This window comes from Liolophura sinensis, chromosome 6 (genome assembly GCF_032854445.1).
Source record: "Liolophura sinensis isolate JHLJ2023 chromosome 6, CUHK_Ljap_v2, whole genome shotgun sequence".
In the NCBI taxonomy this organism is placed as follows: domain Eukaryota; kingdom Metazoa; phylum Mollusca; class Polyplacophora; order Chitonida; family Chitonidae; genus Liolophura; species Liolophura sinensis.
The window spans coordinates 18457039-18484844 of NC_088300.1; the positions used below are offsets into that span (position 1 = coordinate 18457039).

At 38.4% G+C, this 27806-nt stretch overlaps 3 protein-coding genes across 3 annotated transcripts in view; 2 read left to right on the top strand and 1 right to left on the bottom strand.

The window, feature by feature from the left end:
• Nucleotides 1–425: 425 nt before the first annotated feature.
• LOC135468774 (uncharacterized) lies at nt 426–10782 on the top strand. Its single transcript, XM_064747194.1, has 4 exons — nt 426–542; nt 7078–7333; nt 8332–8478; nt 9292–10782. Exons 2-4 carry the CDS (start codon nt 7096–7098, stop codon nt 9441–9443), a joined length of 537 nt encoding a protein of 178 aa, XP_064603264.1. The 5' UTR covers nt 426–542; nt 7078–7095; the 3' UTR covers nt 9444–10782.
• Nucleotides 10783–11869: 1087 nt separating this feature from the next.
• Nucleotides 11870–22385, bottom strand: LOC135466869 (centromere/kinetochore protein zw10 homolog). The gene is made up of 7 exons (XM_064744621.1): nt 22209–22385; nt 20546–20748; nt 18702–19855; nt 17006–17181; nt 15916–16125; nt 15152–15286; nt 11870–13530 (listed from the first exon to the last, which is right to left on the bottom strand). The coding sequence occupies exons 1-7, from the start codon at nt 22246–22248 to the stop codon at nt 13160–13162; spliced, it is 2289 nt and encodes a 762-aa protein (XP_064600691.1). The 5' UTR covers nt 22249–22385; the 3' UTR covers nt 11870–13159.
• Nucleotides 22386–22723: 338 nt separating this feature from the next.
• Nucleotides 22724–27806, top strand: part of LOC135466330 (sec1 family domain-containing protein 1-like) — a 48749-nt gene continuing 43666 nt past the window's right edge. Inside the window, exons 1-7 of the mRNA XM_064743763.1 lie at nt 22724–22754; nt 24339–24409; nt 25011–25099; nt 25727–25817; nt 26160–26282; nt 26748–26835; nt 27386–27475. Coding sequence (XP_064599833.1) covers nt 22724–22754; nt 24339–24409; nt 25011–25099; nt 25727–25817; nt 26160–26282; nt 26748–26835; nt 27386–27475 — 583 coding nt within the window. The remainder of the gene's footprint in view (nt 22755–24338; nt 24410–25010; nt 25100–25726; nt 25818–26159; nt 26283–26747; nt 26836–27385; nt 27476–27806) is intronic.

Sequence of the window (27806 nt, forward strand, 5' to 3'; positions counted from 1 at the left end):
AAATTACTGATGTGTGGTTTTCTTAAGCCTGTTGTAGTAATACTAGGACCTACGATCGCATCTCACAAGGAACTGTCTCTACTGTAGAGCCGATCTCAAGTTTTACAGCGGATTCACTTGTGGCAAATTCAACTTAATCGTAACATACTGGCTATACATTTTCCGGGGTTTTCACTAATTTTAGGACATTGGGGCTAGGCTATCGTTTTATTATACGCTTCATTCAACTAAATTTAGTACCAGTATATGGATTGGAAGTCTCATGGACTAAATCACATCTTTTGGAGACATGATATCGACGTATTCTACTTGAACCCTATCACCCCCCATCAACTGTAATGTACCCTACAGAAAACTAGCTCTCGTTTCCATGGTGACCTGGTTAACATTCCTGTAGTTGTGGTGCTGAGGCCCTGGCGCGGAGTGTAGGAACATCACTAGTTGGCCTGCCTTTCGGACAGTCGTAGGTTCTCAGAGCCAGACCGGACAGCCGCGAGAAGTTATTCACCGTCTAACCTCAACGTCGTCGCTCAAACTGACCGGTAAGTTTGTAGCTCGACGAGACCCAAGGCTTTTGGGGCGAGACAAGAACAACCATTTCCAAATATGTGCTGGTAACCGTTATTGCTGTGATAGACATACAGGTTGGGTGTTCATTAAATCCTAGAATGCATACTGAAAAGTAACTTGTACTTATAATGTATCCGGTATGAGTCAGTATAATGCTAGCCAAGAGTTCATAAATTCCTCACCGTTGTAGGCTAAATACTGGTAGCTTATTACTTAAAAAGATAGTTTAAGATGGCGCACATCTTTACAGTGTTGAGTGCCTATGATTGTTTGTGCGTGGTAAAGTAACAGAACACCCCAGCCGACCCATCCACTCTAGTTCCCACCCCTGAGTATCCCTTGCCCCTCAACAGGTGACCCGCTGACTAACCCAGAGTGTACAGCCCACGCCCCATCCTGTTGAGGAAGCTCTCGTAAGAGTTCTCGTAAGCAGTAGTTGGCTTCGTTTCTCTTCAACTGACGGTGGCATCAGGTTTAAGCGAAGTCGCCCACTCTGCATCCGTTATAGGTAGGCTTATACTTTGTGCCGTGTACAAATAACTTGTACGCTGCGAGCGTGGGACCACAAGGTATTGCAAGTGTTGCAAGAGTGCAAATTGTCGATGAGTTGGAGATATACCTGGGTATCTCTAAATGGGACACTTAAAATTCCACTGTTTTTTTGTTGAATATTATCACGGTGCTGGTGCACTGTAGACACCACAGCCTGTATATAGGTCTCTCAGTGCAGGCCTATTCCAAATATATGACAATAAATATTTGTACCTCATATAACACACAGAAGGAAAATTCACGAGAATAGTCCAACATAATACTTAATTTTTGCTTTGCTGATGATTCTGGCAGCATTTATAAGTATCAACTAATTACAGCCGTAATTACAAAAAAAAGCGGTGCCTGTTTTCTGCAGTAACCTATGGAATACCTCTTATACAGAAGCCACAATGACGAGTTCAAAATCCACTGTGAGGTTGGGTTAGGTCGGAAGAATAGAAAACGTTCGTGCTCTAACCGTTTTTTCATGGACACAGCCAGGTGCTTAAGCTGATCGCAGAAATACAACAGCGCTTAATTGACAGATTATCCTATCAGTAACTTGGATTTGTTTTCAACAGTGATAATACAGAAACAGTAACTTCCCTTGGTTAAGTCAGTTTTGTCCTATAGATAATTTAACAGCATGGTCAACTGCAATTGACTGGCAGCTCCAGGAGACCCGTCTTCTCGCATTTTGGACAGGTAATTTCTAAGTTAGGCAGGCTTCGACGATCCTATTTTACTATTCGGCTTTAGTGGAATGTCATTTTTTGCAACCACTACCTTTTCCACCGTCGATCTAACGAAGTAGCGTGAAGTCTCAAAAGATGTGACAATGGTGTATGCTAGTTCAGAGAGGATTAGGTTTAGAATCGAGAAAGAAAGTTCCTCGGAGGCACAGCAACTGATGTGAAAATGGATAGCAGGTAGGGCGTATATAGTGGAAAAATCTTCTAGCGACTGTAAAAAGTGAAAAGATTATTATATTTTCCCTAAAACACAAGATCAGAAAGAATTATAATTTTCCTGTCCACTTCACTTGGGATCAGTTCATTGGATAGTTGATGCTTAAATTGTGCCAGGATAACTGCAATGTCATAATTAGCATTACGATTCGACGTCCATGATAATTAAACAAACTTAATTTTTTACCTCAGGCTCTCTTTCGGAAAACTAACTTTTTTCGGATTGACCAATTGCCTGATACAGTTTATGTAAGCACGAGAAAAACGATAAGTTACAAAACTATCCACAACGAAGAACCGTTTTAAATGCAGTTGAACCATAGTGTTGTTTGTGTCGATGCCAGGGCACAGCTCTTACAGATTCGAGGATTGTGTATCACCTGTAACGGTACCGGTGTAGGAGCTAATCAGCACCTTAACCACCATGCGCTATTTCTCGTGGCTGACTAGTCAAAAACGCCCCAGCCACCTAGTAGCACCGGAGTTGTTGTGAAGGATTGTTTTTCTTCCACTCTTTACCCTTATTTCCTCAAAGTCTTCTGGAAGATATAAATCTGTTGCCATGGAAACGCACCATGTTTTTTCCCTGCACCATTAGACAGCCTGTGTATTTCAGCATGATGAACTTCGGAAACACCCGCCCCATGCATCATCTGCCAAACATGACTGAGTGCTTGGCTCTTGAGATCGCTTATATAAATGCTGTGTTGGCAGAATACAGATATGGCTCTCATTTTCCTTAATATAAAATCTCGCTAAGGAAACTAATTATTTACAATATACAAACTGGCTTAATTTGTTTTAGTTTTATTTTCCCGGTAAGAATATTAGCTCTTGTGTAAAGGACTTTAGTATTAAGAAGACTGTCGACACTATTTATAGAATATGTGGTGTGTATATATAAATAGCTTTCTTCATAAAGGAACGGCATGGTTTAATACTGGAAGGAACGGCATGGTTTTATGTTGGAAGGAACGGCATGGTTTTGTGTGTAAAAGAACGGCATGGTTTTACGTAAAAAGGAATGGCGTGCTTTTATGTAAAAGGAATGGCGTGCTTTTCTGCATAAACGAACAGTTTGTATTTGTGTGTAAAGGATCGCCGAGTGTTTTTTGTATGTAAAGGAACGGCTTTCTTTCCTGTATATAGAAACGAAGGTTACAGCAAAGGCTCATGTACCACTACCCGCAGTCGTGGAGAATGACTACTGCGATATTTGTATTTGTGACATTCCCAAGTGTTTGCAATGAAGAAGATGTGGCAAGGGCTAAAAAATGGTCATTTGGCTTACTATACAACAAGTTCTGCTACTGTACTGCTTTAAATCATCATAATATCGCTCCCAACGTATGGTTTTAATTCTCCAACGTGTATATGTATCGGTAATTTCTGAGGAGAGAAGCTAATGCAATGAAATACAACTATCACGACAACAACTAGTCTTCAGAAATACTTTAGATTTATACCATATACTGTCAATAAATAAAGTACAAATAATTAGTTTTGTCTTCTAATGTAGCATTTAGATTTAACGTAACAAGCGTATCATGTTTTGATCCCAAAGCAGCAGTTGTTCGTGTATACAGAAATGTTTAGGCAGGTAAAAAAAATTTACCAGTCGGATTTAGGCAAGTTACCATAGAATGAAATAATACTGCTACCCCTGCTATCAAAACAAATTGAAAGAGTAAAATTGTCAGTGAGTGAGTTATTGGAATAAACCCAGTAGGCCTACAGGTTGTGGTGTAACAAATAACTGTAGAACTATATGAGAGATTCAGATTCCTTCCTCGTGAGGAGGCGTTGAAGTAATTAATTTATTCTAGAATGTTATGACAAGTCGTAATTCTGGGCAGTCGACATGTACATACATATACTTGTAGTCCTAAATATAACTGCAAGAATCTCTGTACTGGTAGGTCTATGTGGGCTTATGTAGGCCTATACATGTATGCACATGTACGCACATGTATGTCTTTCGATTTTCTCAATCCCACTTCAGTCAACTTCACACTTTCCAGGTGTATTGCTGGGGACCAAAAATAGTGAAGTGTTGAGTATTTTCAAAAAATGTGTACTGCGGTAGGCTTACTCAGTACTCCCTTTCTTGGAAAAGTAGAGAGTACCGCACTACATCTGAAAATTAACTGTAGAAGTGCTTGACCCCTTGGGATACTGCCCAGTAGTTATTTCGTCAATGCCAACAAACTAATTATACGAAGTTTTCATGGTCCATTGAAGAAGTTATATATTAAATTGTGGAATGAGCTGTTAATTATGTTTGCTATATGTGATGAACATTTGGATATAATCCTGAAAATATCGAAAGAAAGGTTGACAGATTGTACATGTATTTTATGTGTCCTTGCCATACTTGTACTGTTGACATACAACTATACAATGTAAGGACCAAAACATGTATTGTATTACGATATGTTGTCTTCATACGTTGCCTTGATCTGTTGCCACGTAGGGCAGTGGGACAGATATTGAAGATTTTCATGCCCACACTAACCGAACAAACAGAAATGGTAACGACTTGGTTGCAAAACAAATTTCGGGAAAATGGCTACAATCTTACAATATATCATAATATGACGTTCTTCTGTAATACATTCTCTTTAAAGTCATGTCATAATGAGGTGGGCCGGGTCCTCCATTACAGAGAGAATAACTGGTAAGCCCTTTGTGGGTGGAGGAAACCAATGAATTGTACTAGAAGGGTGAGTGAGTGAGTACTAGAGGTTTAACGTCGTACTTAACAATTTTTCAGTCATATGACAACGAAGGAATCCTTAGAGTGCATGTAATATGCCTCCTTGTTGCAAGATGTGCTGGAAGACAACTGGTCATTAGTTACAAGAAAAACAAAAACAGAAGAGGAGCAATAGACCCATTTCACAGTCCTTGGGCTCTAGTCATTAAACAGGAATATTTTGTCTTTTTGCAGATTCTAGTGGAATTTCGTTGAAACTTCATTCATTGAGATTTTAAGTAAAAAGCGATTTCAATTCAACTCAATTCAATTTCAATTTCAATTTCAACTAAAATTCGCCAAATTCCTTTCTACCGATATAAAACTATGAATCTTTACAGAGCCAACACTTTTCAATTAGAAAACATGCCTGTGTTTTCTTTACAGCAAAGTAGCACAGTTTCCAGAGAATTTCCACGCAGATTTCTCTAAGTAAGAATGACGACTGTCTAGAAAGATGAACATTAATTTTTTTCAATCGTTTCTTCTACCAAGAACTTTAGCGTGACTTTCATAGCTACAACGGAATTTTCGAGTCTTGTAGAACATATATCTGCACCCAGCATCACTTGAGCTTTGGAACTCTTCCTTTGTAAATTTGTAGACAAAGTTCATCTGGGGCCCGAGTCCACAAAGCCATTTCAGACATACTCAAACTTTAAAATGCAATCTTAAAGCTTACCTTTCAGCTTTAGAAATTAAAATTTTGTCGACCTCATCATTGTTACCTTAAGACAAATGTGTCTAAGTTTTAACTTCAAGTTTTTATTTTGAAGAGGTTTTAAATTTTGACTGAACTTAAAATCGGTTTTGCGGAATCGGCCCCTGGTTTGCATAAGTATCGGACCAAAATGTGGAATGCACCGAATGCACAATTTTGCGATATTTCTGTTGTGGTTGACGTATATAGTTCATCAACAAAAACGCCACGCACATATATAATGTCACGCACGTCATTAAGGTATTATCTATTTATTTATTTATTTGTTTGTTTGTTTTCGTTGGATTTACGTCTTCTGTCCGTGCATAATGCTTTTAGCTTTTCGTCGGTGAAGTTTTGCGTTTTATATGTATATATAGAAAACATGTTAACATGTATCTGCTTTGTTCTCGGAGGAATAGGAAGGACATGTCATTAACCCTACACGTATTGCGGGAGAAATCACGACCATCCGCAGGTTGCTAGCAGACATTCCTCCACGGATGGTCAGAGAGGAATATTTCCTTTAAAGATGACAATTAATGACATGATATGTGTATGTATATATACTGTCAGAGTGTTAAAACTCGTTCAACCACATAAGCAAACACCAAAGGTGCAAAGCTTTAAACGTCAAGCTTTTGACCTATGTCGTATCAGCGATCAATATGTGAGTTGTTGCATTTTTCCTGATGTTTACAAGTGAGGAGACAGAGAAGCACGTCTGGTTTAAAACTGAAATTAGTGGAAAGATAGACGTGTGTGTGTAATGTCTGAGCGATAAATATCGTGGAACTATATCAATAAACATTAATCAAACAGGGCTTTGAACACCTTCCCACTTAAGATTGTCGGAAAAATTGTCGTTGCATGGAAACCGGAATCACTTCTACTTTCATATGTTTTATCCGTAATTTGCAAACATGTGGGTAGGGTGCCCTGGAGGGATTCATAAGGCTTGTTTTGTGCCATAGTCTGGATCATTAAGTTGAAAATTTAAACTCCTAAGCGTGTTCTAGTCCATATGCCATTGTCTTGCAAGATAATGACATATAGTTAAAACAGATTTATTTAGTGCATAGTTTTGATATGGCCTGTATATTCTTTGTTGATTATTTTGATCGGTCGGTTGTTGTGCTGTGTAAAATAGGGTCAAAGATACAGTCAAATAAAGATATACACATTTTCTAATAAATGTCACATCAGGAGAGCCTTAAGGGCCTTGGTTTGTCAAGTACTTGGCTTGGTGCGTTGGTTTCGTATAAGGGCAATATTATTATGTTTAAAATATATTAGAATAAATTGAGTTGTATTTTTATATATGTATATTTTTTGCTTATGTTTTTACCAGGTATAAGTGTTCTTTGTGTTTAAAATTTAAATAAATAAATCAAGAAAATAAGGTAAACATATGAATTGCACCTTTTAGCAACCATGTATCAGATAAATTACAAACGTAAAGTACATTGTGTTTTAAATAAATAATCGCACTTTTTACAAAGCTTGTACCAGGTACAACACAAATGTACGGTACTTTTAATGTTTTGAAGATCTGACCAGTTGATAAGATGGCGGGACTACGCACAGCGTCTACGTGGCTGCGGATCTCGCTGGTGATGTTAATACTCGCCATTATCCTGTTTGTCGTCGGCTTCGCCACCGTCTATTGGATCGAGGCGGAATGGTACAAGCACGACCCCAGGCTACGGGGCAAGAGCTTTTGGTCGTACGGCCTCTGGGAACAGAGAATTTGCATGAAGCAAAACTTCATCGGTTGCTATAATGCCAAAAATTCTAATCAACCCGGTAAGTATATATGGACTCCAGTTATCCAACAAAGGGTAACCAACACTGTAAGAAGTGTCCAGGATATGTTGTCTACAATGGAGAAATGATGGTGAGACAAAGGTGGAATTTAAATGGTATTTGATCAGATAAAGATGGTGAACGGTGACATTTACCTGTCATGTGACCATGAAAACTGCATGATAACGTTGACTAAAGACAGAGACAACCTTAACACTAGTGTTAAATTCATTTTATTTGATTGTATTTTCAGCCGATTAAATTGCATTTATATGGTGACATTTTCCGACAAGATTTATTTGTTTATTTGACTGGTGTTTTATGCCATACTCAAGAATGTTTCACTTGTACACGGCGGCCTGCATTATGGTGGGAGGAAAACGTGCAAATTCTGCGAGAAATCCGATCAGGGTTTTGCCACTAAACCCAAATAGACTGCTAGCTAGACTTCTGCATTCAAGCTGCTTATGTATCACAGAGATATATGAATGAATTCACCAAAAGAATCTAGAACTATTTCAGGTAAAGAATATATGGATATGGCGTGATTGATACCCATTTGGTCCCAAAGAACAATGTAGAATTCGATGTTTAAAAAATATCTATACCGGTACTGAACTGAAAATTTTAGAGAACTAAATCAGACTAATTTATTGGATAGTGTTTAATGTCTTTTCTCTGGCATACTTCATCTTCATACTTTCCTGGTACGGCCGGAGAGGAAGCCAGCATGAGCTGGACTTGAACTCACAGCGACCGCATTGCTGAGTTGCTCCTGGGTCATTGCGCCGCGCTGGCACGCTAACCACCTCGGTGCTGTGTTTGTAATCGAGAGACACGTGACATCATAGCAATATAGTCAGTCATACTGGAGCACTGTGACTATACGAGCCCATATTAACAGGTCTGCCAGGAGTAGGTCGCGCCACAACTGGATTGTATAATCTTCAAAACGGTAATTGATAATAACTGACTCTTTCCCTCCATTCTCTCTGCAGCTTGGTTCCATGCCGCTCAGGCCATGGAGTGTCTTGGACTGATCTGTTTGGTCCTCGCCTTCATTATCTTGATCCTCTACACCTGTGTGACATCCATGAGGCGACGAAACCCGCTCATCCTGGCTATCATCCTCACCTTCTTAGCGGGTAACAAAACATTCTTCAGTTGCGATTTTAGTTGTCTTTTATTTATTTATTGAATTTCTTACTTGATTAATAGTCAAGACTTTTTTTACCCCTATGACGGCTATCGGATTTGTCACTGAAGAAAGCTACAGCACCCTTCATCAAGTACCTGTCAAACCTTTTAACAAGCCGCAGCCGAACCATAGCTGGATTCGAACAGGCGACCTCATTCGTCGTTTGACAGTGGTAGCGAACGAGGGTTTTAACCGTCGGAGCGTTTTATCTTATCTAGAACAGTCTTTAATGTGTGCGTTTTCATATGGTTATAATGAAAATTTATTATGTATTTGTTTATTTGATTGGTGCTTATTGCCGTTCTCAAGAATTTATCACTTATATAACGGTAGTCTGTTTTATAAGGTGACAGAACCGTACCTTCGCGAAGTGGCAAAATTCCCTGACTTACAGCCGCATTCCAAACGGCGAGAGCTGGATTTTTTTTTTACCTCATTGTGAACGTTTTCATTTAGGCAATTCATTTATTAATTTTATTGGTATTTAACGCCGTGCTCAGTACTGTTTCACTTGTACAACGGCGGAGCAGGTCTTTGAGTCGAAGAACCGGAGAGACCCACGTCGTGGCTTGAGGCCGGAGTCAAGGCCCCCTTATAACAACAAAACCAACCCGTTGTACCGTGAATGTATATCATGATGTAGTTTGCGATTAACGCTCATGCTATGGGACATAATGTCAGCATATCAGGGTCAGCATTCAAACAATTTTCATTTTTATTGATGTTCATTTTTATTAAGTCAGATTTTTTTATTTTTCAGTTGCGTTTATCGTGATCGGTGTGGCTATCTTCGTCACTAAGTTCGACACGATTTACTTTGACGTGGGCTGGTCTCTCGCCTTAGCAATCGCTGCCGCCGTCTGTACCTTCGTCTCTGGAATTTTGTCCCTTCTGGAACTCTGCACAAAATAAGCCAATTGTCTCAATAACTAGCAGGCTGACAGAAATGCAAAATCGTCGCTTGGAGAAAACATGCTTTTCAGGTCATGATAACTGGCCGATTGCATGATTCCCTCATCCCGCTGGGGATTGTGGGTTTTGAAGTGGATTGTAGGTTTTAAAGTGGGGTATAGGAGACCTGATTAGAGATGTGAGATACTGCTAGGAAGATAGGGGTACTGCAAGCAAGAGGTCATTCTGAAGTTATTCTCTGAGCCACTGTCCTGTTTGAGAATTAGATTGATCAACGGGTGCTCACCTAATTCCCAGACGTACACATGGACTGATATCTTCGTGATTGTGTTCTACTTAAGAAATGCAAAGTGCGCATGACATAGCTATAACTCTCTCAGTCTAACTTTTGAACTCCTGGTACTCAGTAATGCACGGTTTTCTAACCTTTATAGCGCTGAACGTTTCATGGAAGTCTGAATTAAGTAGGCCTCCAAAAATAACTACCAAAGAGGCTCTTCATATATGTCAAATCTGTTTACATAATGTATTATACTCCACTTCAAATCCCGAAATGCTTTGCAAATCCTATAATACATTGCAAATCCCACAATGCATGGCGTGGGTTCAAGCGCTTAAACCATCAAGCTGCTTGGTATGGGATAGCGGTTGGGACAGAAGGCCCTACGTCAGATTCTTGGTCAGGTACTGTGGCGTTGTTATCAGGGATACCCACAGTCACTGAAGTATATGTGACTGTGCGTATGCTCTTCACAAGTCTGAAGCACTGGTACGTGGACGTCATCCCCAGAGACCAGACACGACCCACAGGCCGATACGATCGTTCTACCCACCTGTGGATCATCTACACTATACGGGATACACTCTATCTACTTTCTCATTCTTACTTTCTCATTTCATTCCCTTAAAATACCGCTAAAGCACTCTAAATAAGATTGGGTCTTCATTTACAGTACCTATATACTTCAGGAAACGGAATATACTTTACGGACGGATAACGGGATATTGTTACGAGAAATGAGTCTATAAATATATTGTTTTTGTCAATGTCGAATATATAGTAGAACATACAGTATTTAAACGTGGCAGTGAAGCAGACAGTTCGTATTAATTAGATTTGTAGTGAAATAGGTAACTGAAGTTGATTTTATTCTAGCGTGTTAATAGATGTCTCCATGTTGCTTTAACTTTCTAGAGTGAGCCAGCAGGTGTTTGTAGCAATACGTATGAGATTTTTAGCAGCAGTTTTGTTTACTAAGCTTGGAGGCCTATACCTTACACGTTTATATAGGATTTCTTGCTCAAGTACATTTGTAACAATGATCGGAATGAAATAAAGGAGAGTTTCTAATATGGTTTGGTTATAGTATTATTATTTGGTTAAACGCCACAGGCAAGAAGTTTCACATATTTTAGTTTTGCAGTGATGTTCTGAGCCAATCATCAGCACACTTTTTGGTCATGTGGTTACAGTACTGGAGGCGAAAACAAATTGAATTTAATCCATGAGACAGGCGTTGAACAACTTTTTAGCATAAAAAAATGATAGCTTTTGGGTAAGAAATTCTCTCTCGAAATGAAATCCGAATTATGTATCTAGCCATAAGATATGATAGTTTCAATGTCCTGTAGTACTTTAAACGTTAAGAATCGTCAAATATCAGCATTTCGCCCATTTAGCTCTATCCTGTTTATCTCATCCTGCTCCTTGCGAGGAACTCGGGTGCTTTAAAATATGAATACCATTCAAGGTGTGTTGGCGAGTATTTCCAGGTCAAACTGATAGAAGGTAAGTGACCTCCAGCGATATGTAATTAACAATCAATGTCCACCATACTTTAACTGTGATGCAAATGGTAACCGAGGAAATCTCGGCATCTGGCCTCTTGTCTGTTTACCTTGGTTACGGTTTTTTTATCACTGTTCGAGTAAATGCTTAAATACATGCAGCAGCATCTTACACACCCTCTAGCACCTTAAATTAAGTACAACGAGGTACAAAAAATTTTGGTGATGTTAACTGCATTTCATAGACTTCACTGGTCTACAATTGCTCAAAGATGTCATCACATTTAATAAACACTTGAAATCAATAAGTCACTTCACATACACTGTATTTACAAAGTTTCCAACAGAGGGAGAAATTTAAATTTCTATAGTAAATTTGCTTTCTGTCACATTTTGGCTGAAATGGTCACAAAATGTTACAAGGTTTTAATGCCACAAGGAAATACAGTTACCTAAGACAACGAAACATGTGACAAAAATTATAAATGCTTGTATAACATTAAGACTATTCACTAGAATCAAGGCAACAAAATAGAAACACAAATGAACAAGACAAATAGATATTAAGTTTTGTTAGAACTTTACTTTCATAATAGCACAAGGAAGCACTTTAATATCCCGGTAATCCAATGTATGGTTGATCCGTATGCGTCATACAGAAACATTTTTTTGCAAATTAAAATAATCTAAACACTGAATCAAACCCAATAAATTCATTGTATTTTGTAACTCCAGAAGATTAAGGGTAGTAGAGGGCAATGTGAAAGAAATGTGGGTCTCACTCATAATGCACTGACAGGATTTAATGTTGATTGACAGGATTTAAAGTTGATTGACAGGATTTAATGTTGACTGACAGGATTTAATGTTGATTGAGTGATCTGCACTTTACGTCATACCAAGAATTGTGGCTGGACAATTTCAGAGGACTTGAAGTTAACTTTTATCTCATGTATACTCAATGTTTATGACATGTTGCTGGAAGGCAAGTGATTTGAGAAAAAAAATAGCTAATTGTCACCATGGATACAGAATTCCTCATCCAAAGTTTGGATTGATTCAACACCTTGTATGTCTGGTGACAGAAACACCAGCATCTTAACCCTGTGATGAAGAAAACCACTTTGAGCGTTTATGAGATTTATGTGAGACAAGCAAACTTCTTCATTCTATACGAGACAACTGATCAAGCAAACACCACAGATCTACAATTTGTTACTGATCACACTAGTGTTGGAAAAGCAGTGAGACATTGTAGTGATAAGGTTAGTGTTTTACAGTATACAATGTGTGTACATGTACCTGCCGTCAAAGATAAACAGCCGTTCATCAAGAATGCCACCTGGGTGCATCACAAAGCCACTTTGTTCTGATGTCCGAAACTTAATATCTTTACAAAACAAAATATATGAAGCTGGATGTTCACATCTTCACTGAAACTGCACTACCACAGAACAGAATTGTACCACCACAGCACAGAATTAGCAGTCAAAATTTAATAAATTAAATTTTTTTAAGTTATATAATTAAGAGTTTAATTTTCATTACAATTTTAGGCTAATGTCTGAAAGATCTTTGTTAAACGGCCCACAGTGAGGGTTATTCAAGTCAGCAGGGAAGACAAAGTATTTAAATTTCTGGTACTAGAGAGAAAAGGATTCGGCATTTTGGCACTGAATAAAATTGATTTTATAAAATGCATAGTATCAAATGTACAGTATTACACATTACATTAACCAGCTTATTGGTCAACACATTACTATTCTAGATCAGAAGATATACTGTAATCAAGAGGTGTCCTGTACACAATAAATAAGGATGAAGACTTCAAATATCCAGATACCAGTTACCTGTGAAAAGATGCACAATACCACACCTTACCATGTACTGTTTCTTGTGACAAATAGCAAAATAAAACCAACAACAATTTAGTGGATCCTGGCTAAGACAGCTGCCCGACGATCAGTGTTCTGGAACAGTGCCCTTATTAAAGACTTCACCTCGTTACTGTTGAACTCGGCAGCAAGGGGTCCTTTACCGTCCACCCAGCGGTCAGCAATGTCCTGCAGGCCAGCGTTCAACATGAGCAGCAGCTCCTTGAACTTCCTCCACTTGCTGACATTCTTCAGTAGCTGGACTTCTGTGTTCACTTTGTTGTCTTGTACCTTGAAGAGCAGGGCCAGACTGGAGCTAAACTCGGACAGGAGGCCATGCAACTGCTTGGCGTCATCAGCTGAGATGTCTTCCAGGGCCACAATGTTACTTATGATTTCCACCACAACCGAATTCACCAGGGTTCCTGAAACAGAGATGTATTTTACCTGTTAGATACAGGAGTACAAGTGGGTAATTTTAATAAATGAACATTCATTACTGCAACCATGCTATGGGCTACATAAACATGTATAGCTTAAATTTCATAAATTCAGCTATAAATCTTTGACTGGCTTTTAGAACCTGGTTGTTGTCTCTGAATTGATTTTGAAACGTTGTTGAAACTAATAACTATAAAAGTTATTAAGCAATGTGTTATTCCCCAGGGGTTCAAAGAAGTCATTTTTCCACATACCAACCACCACTTTCTGGGCAAAACTGAGTTTTACTTTCAACTGAAATTGATTTTTTTTTTATGCTTCAACCCACCATTTGAGATACTGAAACTGAATATTTTTGTACTTTACTATTCTTCATAGATAGAAGTAATTATCAGTGCCTATATATGAACTCAAGCTGGTCTCCTGGTTGATACTGCAAACTGATAATCAGTCTACATTGCAGTTATTGTTACATGTATTTCAGGATACCAGTACAGCGAAGCATAAGACCTGCACAGTAAGCTTACAACCTTTGGCATCTGAAGTCTTGTCTCCTTGTTCAGTCTTCGAACAAAAAAACAATCTTTATAGTGAATTGATGTCGCTGGTAAACGTTCATATCTGGCAAAGTAGGTTTTAATTTCGCTGCTGTATGTTATTTATCAAACTTCAGGCTCCTGAAAACAAAACCTGGAGGCAAACTGCGTGCTTGCCTAGAAAGGAGCTGAAGATATTATCGCCACTGACGCCAAGGGGCGGAAACCAGTCAGACAGAGTGCGCTCTGATGCAGTCTCCTACCCTAAGCTAAAGTCAAAAACAGAACGATCGGAAGACGAAGTAGTTGAAATTATTCACTAGGCCCGATTTGGTAGCGACACGGAAGCTTACTATGTCATTTCATACGCCCTTTCGCTTCCAAAAATTGCCTCCTTAAACCTAATCAACGCAGAGGGTCATGGAGATTTCCGTAGAAGGGAGATAACTTGTAACATGAACCAGTTGCTTTGCTGAACTCTGAATATCTCCAAACTGAATTTATGTAAAATTTTTAATATTTCTTTCTAAAAACAACCTCAAATTGAATAAATACAACCTGAGTTTTTATTCAATCGACGGATCAAATACCAGCTCGTCCAGATGACTTCTATGAACCCCTGTTCCTCTAAATCTTTGGAGTTTCATATGACTAATTTTTCTTTTATTTTTAAGTAAGAAACCATGGTGAAGTTTCCAGCAACACTGCTTGACAAAGGTACTCATGTACTTTTATATACTGAGACTCTCAGCCATACCAAGTAATAAATTTTGACAGGGCTCAAGTCAAAAAATTGTTTACAAGACAAAACATTTTAAGCTGGAAGCCTAAACTTGCTTGAAAATCTACCACCACAATATGGGAATTTGTCAATTTGATGCATAAATGCAAGAGTTTATTATGCATTACAACTTTAGGAAAACGCCTGAAATCACCATGTGAAACAGGTCCATGATCTAACTATATCAGTTGGACCCCTGGTTCATATTTGACACATTCCAAAGTGCATATAGTGTTAAGTTTTGATCAGCTATGTCCTAGCCAGGACAAGTAAGCCGCTGTGACTGACCCATGGCTTTGCTGTAGATGTTCGGAGGCAACACTTCCTGCCACACCCTTTGCAGATGTCCCAGCTGATGGAGAACCTGTTTGACAGCCTTCTGGGTGGACAGGTAGTTCTCTTCCTCAGAGACACTAGAAAATCCTACAAAATGCCCAAGTCAAGAATAACGTCATCTTGTAATTATCACTGAATGATGACCTGACAAGTCAGGTAGCACTTTATGCAGTGTTTTATTGGGGGAAGGTGGCCGTTTACTTCGGCCAATCTACTTTTCCATCCATGAAATTGATCATCATGGTATAGTGAAAAATTCTGAAGCACAACACTAAATACCACCCAAAAATAAATCAGGTAGTGATTATGAGCATATTTATTTATTTTATTTATTTGATTGATGTTTTATGCCGTACTCAAGGATATATCACTTATATGACAGTGACCAGCATTATGATGGGAGAAAACCACACGGAAACCGCAAACATCCGCAACTTGCTGGCAGACCATCCCATGTACAGCCGGAAAGGAAGCCAGCATGAGCTGGAATTGAACTATATTTAAATACAAATACATTATGAGATTATTATTTGACTGGTGTTGTAGATTATACTTAAGGTTATTCCCCTTAACCTTTAGGATTTAATGGAGAAGTGAAAATGTTCCACAAGAAGGTTGTCACTGCATCAGGATCTCATATCTGATCCACTTGCCTTTCTGGCCTCACAAAAATTATGCTGCTAAAAACTCAATATGAAAAGATGACTTCCTCTCACCTTGGGCGCCCTGTAGGTATTCCAGCAGCTGAGACTTCTGTATGCTTATCTGCTCCAGGAAGCAGTCTGTGCCTAGTCTGCGAATATGACTGACCATGTCCACAAATGTGCCACTGCCATCTTTGAGTGGGGAGGGCAGCTTCTGAGAGAATTGGTGGCCCAATGTCATCAGGTGGTGGGCGATGAAGAAACAGTTATTGTGGTGAATAGCTGAAAGACAAAGCTCAGTATCCTGTTACATGTATCCTGGACACGCCCTAGTTTGTAGGAGAATGTTTGATAGGCCCACACTACTTGTTCTAAAGAAAAAGAATTATTAATATGATTCATAAAATAATGAAGACATTTACAATCTGAAATTACTCAATGAGAGCTTTGGAATATTATCAGAACCTCCCATTTGGCACGTGGGTGATAGTCGGTGAGCCAGGACTCTCAAGGTAAAACAGAAACAATTTTTTCAGTTTCGCTCATAATTCAGTTTGCAACTATAAAGAAATTTCCTGTCCCTAAGAACTGCTGAATTCCAATCCCGATACTGCAAATAAACATCAAACATACACCAGTATTACATTGCACTTTTTTTTTTAAGGCAAATGATTAATTTTCATACCAATCCATGTTGGTTTACACACAGGATACCTTTTTTGATATCGAACAGTGTCAAGTGGGTTACTATTTCCACATCTCACAAAAAAAAATATTTATGGTATTCAGCCTTCACTGTGCATTTTATTTATTATTTATACTTTGACAATATCATCATTTTGTGTATTTGAACAAATTTACGCAATGCTTTTAGCCGGTTGCCTTTACAGACTTGCCTTGTAGTGTTATAGTTGACTAAACTATTAAAGTATTATCGAAAACAAGATGTTCCTTTTTTGACATCATTGTGTCTGGGTGTGAACTATCAAAATGTAATAACAAAAATTATATCTAACTGAGTGAAATATCACTTTTGTCAGTGAAGGAAATCCTGAGCTTTCCCCTCCATATAAATAATAAATTCATGCAATCATTTATACAATGAAGATGCCATGATAAACAACAACTTTTTCCATCACTTTCGCATAAAAACCATACAAACCTGCCAACTGTGGTAACATTGCCAAACTCTGTTTATGATATCGAGGAAAAGCACTGCAGAATAACTCAAATATGCTGCGGACAGCATAGAAAAGCTGGATGGCACACTGCTCTGAGCTATCCACAGCTTCCTGAAGTGTTTCATACGCAAGGCTCATCATACTCTGAATGGATGTACTGAAATGGGAAAATCAACAAAATGTACTGAAATGGGAAAATCAACAAGATGTACTGAAATGGGATAACCAACAAGATGTACTGAAATGGGAAAATCAACAAGATATACTGGAATGGGATAATCAACAAATGTACTGAAATGGGATAACCAACAAGATGTACTGAAATGGGAAAATCAACAAGATATACTGAAATGGGATAATCAACAAGATGTACTGAAATGGGAAAATCAACAAGATGTACTGAAGGGGTATAACCAAAAAGATGTACTGAAATGGGAAAATCAACAAAATGTACTGAAATGGGAAAATCAACAAGATATACTGAAATGGGATAATCAACAAGTTGTACTGAAATGGGATAACCAACAAGATGTACTGAAATGGGATAACCAACAAGATGTACTGAAATGGGATAATCAACAAGATGTACTGAAATGGGATAACCAACCAGATGTACTGCAATGAGATAACCAACAAGATGTACTGAAATGAGATAACCAACAAGATGTACTGAAATGGGAAAATCAACAAGATATACTGAAATGGGATAATCAACAAGATATACTGAAATGGGATAATCAACAAGATGTACTGAAATGGGAAAATCAACAAGATGTACTGAAATGGGATAACCAACAAGATGAACTAAAATGAGATGCATTGAAATGGGATAACCAACAAGATGTACTGAAATGGGAAAATCAACAAGATGTACTGAAATGGGAAAATCAACAAGATGTACTTAAATGGGATAACCAACAAAATGTACTGAAGGGGGATAACCAAAAAGATGTACTGAAATGGGATAATCAACAAGATGTACTGAAATGGGAAAATCAACAAGATGTACTGAAATGGGATAACCAACAAGATGTACTGAAATGGGATAACCAACAAGATGTACTGAAACGGGATAACCAAAAAAGTGTACTGAAATGGGATAATCAACAAGATATACTGAAATGGGATAATCAACAAGATGTACTGCAATGGGATAACCAACAAGATGTACTGAAATGGGATAACCAGCAAAATATACTGTAGTACTTGATGATGGTAAGACACTGTATTGATTTTGGTTGTTACGACTGAAATCCTGAAATAAAGATATTATTTGACTAGTAATTCCTAAAAATTTTACCATGCACATAGATCTGAACTTCTTGCATTTGCAGAATTGGTTTTTGATTTTGGACATATGTGATGACATGCCCTAAGCCTTGTTTTGACTCCTGGGAATATTTCATCACTTAGAAGAATTCAGGAGGATAAACAGGAGTTTCTGAATGAGTTTATTTTGTAGGCTATTATTTCTAAGATGAAAAAGGTTTAATGGAACTTTTCTTGTGTACTCTTTTATCAATGATGTATTTATTTATTTACTTGACTGATACTTTCACCATAATCAAGAATATTTTGTTTATACGATGGCGTCCAACACTATGATGGCAGGAAACCAGGCAGAGCCGATCACAGATATGAAGCGCACTATGAAACAATTTACTGAGTTCCCCTTACCTGATGTGACAGACAGGTAGCCTGGTAATGTTCTCACTCAGCTGAACATCTGCAGCAAGTTTTTCTGCTATTTTCTGTCTCTTCAAAGCTGGAGCCTCAGGATCAAGGGGTGGTAACTCCCCTATGGGTTTCACAGGGGAGATAACCACGGTATTATGAATCTCTGAGGTAATCAAGTTGCGAGCATATTCGAAGATCTCCTGACACTTTTTGTTGGCAAATAACACCTTGACATTACCTACAAAATCTAGAAGGCCTTGGTTTGACTCTGACAAGAAATGCATAGATAAGAGCTTGGAGTGGAATTTCTCTGTCTGAATGACAACTTCACGAAACTTCTCCAATTCTGCTTTACTGGAGGGGATGGCATTCACCAGACATTCCTTGACTATCATGTCTATAACCTTATCTGCAGAGAGAAGACCTAACCTCTCCATAAGAGTAGCTTCCTTGTCACCCTTAGAATCTGTCACTGTTCCAGAAGGCACATTCAAGAGATACTTGAACAGAAAATCAAACAATTTCTCTAGCTTCTTGAAGGCCACATCTGGTTTTGGGGCCACGATTTTGTCCTCTGCTTTGCAAATCAGTTTTAGCTTCTTCTCACCCCTGCTTTCTGTGAGCTCAATTCTAGCTGTATCATCTGACACCAACAGTTTGACTAGATTTGCCACAAGTCGATCACTGAACAGTTTTAATTTCTTTTCCAGAATGTTTGTTTTCTCCATGGCAAGAACAGCCTCTTCAATGGCTGCCTTCCCTCTCCCAGAATGCACCAGTGTCAGCTCTACGAGTGTAGAAGGCAATGAGCCAGATTTATCCTGGGGGATTTTCCACACAACATGCGTCTTCCAAAACTCACCGAGGTCCACGACAAACTTCTCTTTCAGAACACTATACTCTGTGCGGAGATTCTGCATGACATTGATTTCTTCTTCTCCATCAACCACTGGGAATGACAACAGTGTGTTGATGTTTAACAAACAGCTGGCTGCCGTGGAGAATTCCTCTTCACTTGTTGCCTTGGCAACAGACTTAAACAATTCATCTATTTTCATGAGTTTTTCGGCAATGGCTAAAGTAGCATTTGTTTCCTGAAGCTGGGTGGACAGAGTTTGAAATTCTCCAGTTGACATGTTCAACTGAGACTTGATCTACATGTTTGAAAGAAACAACGACTTCATTAAAGCAGCAATCCGAACAAACAAATCCAGGCTTTGATTGCTTCTTAATAATGAATAATATCACCAGATGTACAAAAAAAATCTGCCTAAATAATAAAGTAAAAACATCCAGTCGCTGATGTCACTTAGTCATCTGCAACATGTTCAGAACTTGAAAAGTGACTTTGAAGCTTATTTTTGGACCATTAGAGTTAAAACTATGAAGACATAATAAGGGCTAGTATGAGACAAGGATATCACAATCTGAGCTATGCATTACATATTCTTAATTTTATATTTCCTTGACAGGGGTCAAAATTAACTACTATATATTGCCAGATATACTGGTATTTCTCTATTTTACTTTTAAATAAAGGAAAACATCATTAAACTATTCAATAATCCGTCTTAATTTTAACTGTATGGCATGACTGTTTCATCATACTGGTGAGTCCAAAGTTCCATTAGCTTTGAACCAGCAGACAAGTGTAACAATTGTGCCCTGCTTGTTCCACTGGTTGCAAATTTTAGACCATTTCTCTGAATAAATGCTGCAAATGTAATGTACAGAAATGTGCTTTTAAATATATGTTCCCTCAAGACCTTGATGATGCAAAATCCCCCCCCCCCCCAACACACACACACGCCGACACCCATGTCTCCACCTTTCAGGTTACTTACCTCTTGCTCTATGGTGTTGCTCACCCCTTCCATCTGGGAGGACAACTGCTGGACTCTATTAGATAGCTCCTCAGCCTGGCTCAGACTTGGCACAAAGTCATTATACTGGTTCTTGGTCAGCTCGTACACATCCAGCTTAATCTCATTAACACGCTTTGTTAGTCTGCCTAGTTTGGTAAGGATCTCTTCCTTCTCCAGCTGACCTACAGAAAACAGAACATATACTGTGTACATGATCTTAACACAATGGCTTATCAAACCACATCTACAACTGTGGGATGCCAGGTGTCACTATTTTTAACTTTTCACCTTCACTTTTTCATTTTCTTCACAAATCTGATGGAATTTGGCCTACAAATGTTACCATCTTAAAATAAATATAAATTGCATAGCTAGAAGAAAGCACGTTTGGTATACATCAATATGTATAAATCCTTCCATTCGCCGTTCTTCAGATATATATATGTCAAAGTGGATAACTACATATATATATGTCTTCTGCGCAACAGTTACATTTATGAATCTGGTTGTCCACGTGTTTCACTTGATTTATTTGACTGGTTATTTGTATATAATTTAAAGACAAAGGCAATAGCTAACAAATGTAGGCGTTTACAAATTGCCAGTAACTACTCTTCAACATATACAAATACCGGCAGTCATAAGTCTCAGTTTGTCCAATTTATATATCAGAGAATCAATCGTAGGCTGATGGCCTGATTTACATATCAGAGAATCTGTCTTCCACATATCAAACTTACATGCTAATCAGATCACAGGAAGTGGAGAAGAAGGAAAGTTGGCGTGCCTACTTGCGATTTTCGTTAGTACCTGAACTGGTGCTGTCATCTGATGCAGTCTCACATTTAGCTGTGAGCCCACATGGTCATATTTCTATTACCAACAACTTCAGCTAAGTTTGATTGAAAATCATGGCCTTCCATGTAGGCTCACCTGACCAACAGCCCAGATGAAAGTTCCAACAATTTCCCACCATGCAGGCGCACATGCAGTACCAGTAGTGTACGTCACAACTTTGTGTGATCAAGTCTGATATGTGGAAGACAGATTCTCTGACATATAACTCGGGCCTACAGCCTAGGATAGATTCTCTGATACATAAATCAGATAGACTGAGGCTTACGAGTGAGTGAGTGCTTGGGGTTTAACGTCGTACTCAACAATTTTTCAGTCATATGACGACGAAGGGTGTATGTAATGTGCCTCCTTGTTGCAGGGCGGATTTCCACCGTTCTTTTATCTAGTGCTGCTTCACTGAAATGACTTACCGAAGGCAAGTAAGCTGAAATCTGAAGCCGGATGCTCTACCAACTGTGCTATCCGGGCTGGTCTGAGGCTTACAACTGTGTGTACATGTACATGGTGAAGAGTAGTGACAGGCGATATATAAATGCCTGCATGAGCTGTTGCCTTCTGTTTTTATACAAATTGTATACAAATAATCATGTGGAGAACCATACAAGATGGACACTTCAATCGGCCGGAAGCTATACCCCTCGGCCAAGCTTCTGTGTTTTAGGTCGATTTGCAGCATAAAACTAACAAACGTTATCTGCCGTGATCTTACTCTTAATCTTTATCTACACATAGAATTATTTTTTAGTACTTTATGTGTTTCACTCTGCAGAGGTATATTTTTTACCCGCTGATGTTAGAATTTCGGCGACGAGTGAGGTAGCCATTTTCGCAGATTCTTCCACTTTAATTTGCTGTGAGGACAGATAAACCACTGTCTAGAAAAGTTTCAACAATCCAGAGCCTCTTATCCGGAGGAAAACATCCCCGTGTCACTTCTTCATAACCTTTTAACGTCCATGAGCATTCTCCCGCGCAGGAAGTGCCAGCAAGGCCAACCTTGTTCCCAGTGACATGCAGGCTGTAAACAGAAAGCACATAGGTGCAAAGTGATGTTGAAAAAAAACTACAACTGGTAATAAGTACGGATGAAACAAAATCGCTTTACAAACTTGATAATAATTTAAGTCCATATCTTTACAATTAACACATGTAAATTTATCACAAAAGCCAATATGATATATATTTGCCAATCGCTATGAACTGAATGAAGCAAGGTTTGAAATTCTCATTCATCCGTCCTCTGTTTGTGTATGCTAGTTCCAGATATTGTACTCTAACTGCCACATCGGATTTTCCAACATGGCAGCTTCCTTAAGAGAAAAACAAACAGGTGAACATGACATCTGTATTTAGAACTTTTAGAGTTCAAATTTGGAAGCCAGAGAGCGTTCTGATGGTTCCTTTAAAGCACCGAATTTAATATCTGTGGTTGATTCCTATGTACCTAAATAAGCGTAAATTTGTTAAAATGACAGATATGCAATGCTGTTGTTGTTGTTGCTGTAACTGAAGCGGTTCATTCGTAAGTGTAATGCGTTCCCATATTGGAATGCATTGAAAACCATTGACGGGTTTTTAGCATTGACAAGCCGCTATGTGGGTTTGTGGGTTAGGTGGGCAAATTGTTTATTCTTTTTTTTTTTAGTGTATCGTTCAGTAAAATTTTGACAATTTTCCTGTCCTGCAACAAAAGCCATTCACGTAATGAGAGGGACCAGAGTGCAAGATGGCTTGACTGTTTGCAGGATATCACAGTAGATCAAAAACATTAAACATTGAGTGTGGTCATAGTTGACAATTTGGTAGTTAGCATCCAAACTGACATTTAATAAAGCCACATTGTACTTCCAAACCTAATTCGCGACATCCAGACACATCTCTCTTATGAGGCAGCGGCAAGCAGACGACGAGGTGAAAGATAACATGGAGAGGTATAGGGAAATGAACAACATTGGACGATATAAGTCACTTTCGCCTTTCACACTGGCACCATTTTTTTAACAGGAATGTCATGAGATCTCGCATTACACGGGAACTGGGAGCTAATTTTCACTCAACAGCGTATACTTTATCCTAGCAGCTGCATACTTACTACATTAAATATCAATTTCATTGAAATTCTGCATGGGAAATCGTGTCCCCATTGGCAGAAACTTACAGTACAAACAATGGAGAATCTGAAAATGCTAAGGAGAAAGTGTTATTTTGAAATTTTGCCGTTTTATTGGCCATGAAAAGCAGCTGCAACCTCAGACTTCAAAGTCACTGTCTGTGACTGGGTGCTAATTTGACCACAGCTGCTCTGTTGTGGCGAGTGTAGTGCCACGCATCCTGAAATGCCAAAATCGCTTATTCAGAGAAGTACGGCTGATAACCCGAAATTATTGTGCGTAAGAGAACAGAACAATTTACACAGCATATATAAATTGTGAATGTCAACAAAACCTAGTTTTGGATTTCACAAGCAGCCCCATTGACTTCTTAATGTACTTTTTATTTGCACCATTATTTAGTGTGAAAGAAAGTAGTTGAAATGAGTAATTCAGAAGCTCCTTGTCCTCTTTCTTATCCAACAGCAGTCGGTTGGATTATTCAGTGCAGGATGAAATCATCATAAGCAAAGCAGATACAGAGTTTGCAGAAAAAAAGTTAAAAAGTCATAGTGGCAGCATGTAAAAGTGGTATTTTGAGCTGATTTCTTTGAGATTCTTACTGCCTCCCACCAATGCGGTCACTGTAATGTCAGACCATATGTGGAAGGTCTGCCAGCAAGCTGTGGATGGCCATGGGTTTCCCCCGGGCTCTGCCCACTTTCTTCCTACCATAATTCTGGCCACTGTCCTATAAGTAAAATATTCTTGAGTACAGCATAAACACCAATCAAATAAATAAATACTGTTTTCATTTATTATAGCTTCCTTGAAGCGTATGTTGAATTTCAACTCACCGCCATCACTATCAAGTTCTGTTGAACCACAATGGAAGGTAAGTTTTAGTACATACACCCTCTGCAGAATGAAATGCTTTCAGTGAAGTAGATAGGAAGAGCAGCTTTCATGGACACATTGTTTTCTGTGCAGCTGTGTATGTTGCTTTTGTATCTGTTAAAAACACTTTCATTGTTAATCTGAAGTTATATTTTTACCGTTCTATCATACATGTACAATGTAGTTTATTTTTAAGGATGCCTATTATACACATAATATATGGATATTGTTGGTTTGACTAAAATCCACAATCAGTGATATAATTTCCATTGCAGAATAGTGTATGATTCATTGTTCTATAATAGATGATTGTAGAGATATATGTGTGTTGACAGATTGTGATGACTTTGATTTGTGACGATATTTCTGTCTCAGGTACTAGTGTTGACAGATTGTGATGACTTTGATTTGTGACGATATTTCTGTCTCAGGTACTAGTGTTGACAGATTGTGATGACTTTGATTTGTGACGATATTTCTGTCTCAGGTACTAGTATTGACAGATTGTGATGACTTTGATTTGTGACGATATTTCTGTCTCAGGTACTAGTGTTGACAGATTGTGATGACTTTGATTTGTGACGATATTTCTGTCTCAGGTACTAGTGTATGATCGATTTGGACAGGACATTATCTCCCCTTTGTTAACAGTCAAAGAATTACGTGACATGGGTGTGACCCTGCATCTGTAAGTCTATTTGTTATTTGGCATTCACTATGGATAAACAGCAGCTCGATATATTTATGAAATTTGCATATAAAACTGCACATTTAAATTTAAAGCAAAGAAAACCTATTTAAATAACCATTGTCTGAAAAATATAAAGAAAAGCCTTATTTGAAATCCCCTGCTCTGACTGTTATTGGGCCCTTGGTGATAGGAAACAGTCAACGACACATACTACATTGAAGACCATTGATCTGACTCCAGTATGGTGTGCATGTCTTTCTGGGCACTTAGGTTTGATCCACCCATAAAACTGAATGGTATAAGTGGTGGTGACATTCTATGACAGGGAAAACAGTGTTCAAGAAATTACCAAATTCACCACTAGTTCTTTATGTATTGAGCTGTAGTTTTGAATTCATGTGTCTCTCACAGGCCAGCTCTTTGGTACCCATGCTACTAGATCTAAGTTTATTTATTGGAATTGGAATATTTTTAATTTGTTGCATTTAAAAGATTTCATTTACAATTCATGTAATTTCATTTTCAAATCTAGTCCGTCCTCTAAAAAATTCCCCAGAATTAATGAAATAGGCTTAGGAACATTTATATGTGCTAACACTGCATTCATGTCTTTGTTGTTGAAAGCCTGCTTCACTCTGACCGGGATCCCATCCCTGATGTTCCTGCCATTTACTTTGTTATGCCATCAGAGGAAAATGTGCAAAGGATTTGTAGAGTAAGTCATGTAGAATTTTTCAAAAAATGAAATCACTCGTGTAGATGTAAATGCTACATAACAAGAAAGAAACTGTTGAAACTTAAGAAAGTAAGTAATTGATGACGACATACGTCATACAATGAAAACATTTGACTGCTTTTAAAATATAAAAAGTAAGTAAAAATATTTTCATATTCAGTTTTCAAGGATCCTTTCTCTGGTGATTAAATCATATTTTAAGTGTTTTAATTTTATAGGCAAGAACATTTCAGTGTTTTCCTTTTATAAGCGAGAACATATTTGGACACTTTTGATAGTTTAGGGTGTATAGGATGACATGTATTCTCGTGTGTGTTGTAGGATCTTCAGAACCAGTTGTATGACAGTTATTATCTCAACTTCATATCAGCTGTATCCAGACAGAAGCTGGAGGATATTGCCAGCGCAGCTATCCAACAAAATTGCGCCCTGCAAGTCTCAAAGGTAATGCCAAGTTAACAAGAGCAACCTGCGAATGATCGTGTCTCCTCTAGTTTTCTCCCACCACCGGCTGCCGTCGTATAAATATTTTTGTATAAGGCTTAAAATATCAATCAAATAAATAAATAAATACATCCATTAGCACTATTAGATTCAGCAAAATTAGTTGTAGTCATTTATATGATCAAAAGTTTGTAATTCAAAGTACGGTATTTCATCTGATTTTAGATTTTTCCAGCGACATATTTTGCTGAAGTTTGATTACTTTTTTATCTGAAAAGTTTAAGTTATGGCATCAAAATATAGTGTTTATAAAACATTCATGAGCCTCTGAAACTTCGCAACATCCATGTTTGATTTCGTTTATTCTGATTTCATAATTGTTGTGTCCTACAAAACTCATTGAATTCCGTCAAACTTTGAATCCAGTTTTGCATGAGTCTCAGAGGCTGTTGATTTTCGTCACAGGTGTTTGATCAGTACCTCAACTTTATCTCATTGGAGGATGATATGTTCACTCTCAGGCATCAAGATAGGGATTCTATATCATACTACGGTGAGTCTTAGTTCCACAAATCTCTCCACCTTTGCTAACACGATGACGTAGAGCTACACAATGTCCAGTTTGACTTTCTTGGAGTAGTGGCAGAGTTCTGATATCTGACACTTCAGGCACTTTTCTCATGTTGAGGTATGTGGAGCTAGGTGAGTCTAGACCTATATCTCGATAGGAGAAGTCCACATGTATGTATTATCATACTGCATGAATAAGTGTGTGAAAAGTGAGGGGGAAAAGTACATATATAGTGTGTAGGAAGATACATGTTTCACAACCAGCATCATGAGAACTGAGCAAAACAGTTTTCGGAAAGGATATTAATTTTGAAAGGGAAGAATTTTCCTGACAAGTTTGGCTTCAGTCATATTTTGACTCCCCTGATCACTTTGAAAACCGTCTACTGTCTCCTGTTTTAAGCATGTTTTCACCATGACATGGCTGAAGTATTGCTGAAATGGCATTAGATCAAAGTCATTCATTCATTCATTCAGTCATATTTCGGCCCTGTTCTCATGTGACTTGTAATATGTGATATTTTTGTTTCCAGCTATAAACCGTGGAGATGTCAAGGACACTGAGATTGAGGCCACCATGGATATTATAGTGGACAGTCTCTTCTCTGTATTTGTTACTCTTGGTAGGTTCGCATGTCACCCGCTGTAATGTTGACTTCCCAGGATTTAATATAACCTCTGCTTGGATTTGATTGCTGTCCTGATGAATATTTCACTAATACCAGGGTAGGGGGCCTCCGTGGCCGATTGGGTTAGCATGCCAGTAGGGCACAATGACCAAGGAGCCTTCCATCATTGTGGGCAGTGTGAGTTCATGTCCAGACCTTACTGAATTCCTCTTCGTCCGTGCATGGGAAGGTCTGGCAACAACCTGAGGATGGTCGTGGATTTCCCCTGGGCTCTGCCTGGTTTCGTCCCACCGCCTAGCGGCTATTGTAAAAGTCAAATATTCTT

Bases quoted from the DNA above. Each gene is read 5' to 3' on its own strand.
- LOC135468774 (XM_064747194.1), top strand. From the start codon at position 7,096: ATGGCGGGACTACGCACAGCGTCTACGTGGCTGCGGATCTCGCTGGTG. The intron at 7,334-8,331 runs GTAAGTATATAT...TTCTCTCTGCAG, and splicing joins CAAAAATTCTAATCAACCCG to CTTGGTTCCATGCCGCTCAG. The intron at 8,479-9,291 runs GTAACAAAACAT...TTTATTTTTCAG, and splicing joins CATCCTCACCTTCTTAGCGG to TTGCGTTTATCGTGATCGGT.
- LOC135466869 (XM_064744621.1), bottom strand. From the start codon at position 22,248: ATGGCTACCTCACTCGTCGCCGAAATTCTAACATCAGCGG. The intron at 16,126-17,005 runs GTTTGTATGGTT...TTTGTCTTTCAG, and splicing joins AATGTTACCACAGTTGGCAG to CTATTCACCACAATAACTGT. The intron at 15,287-15,915 runs GTGAGAGGAAGT...GGCATTTTGTAG, and splicing joins ATACCTACAGGGCGCCCAAG to GATTTTCTAGTGTCTCTGAG.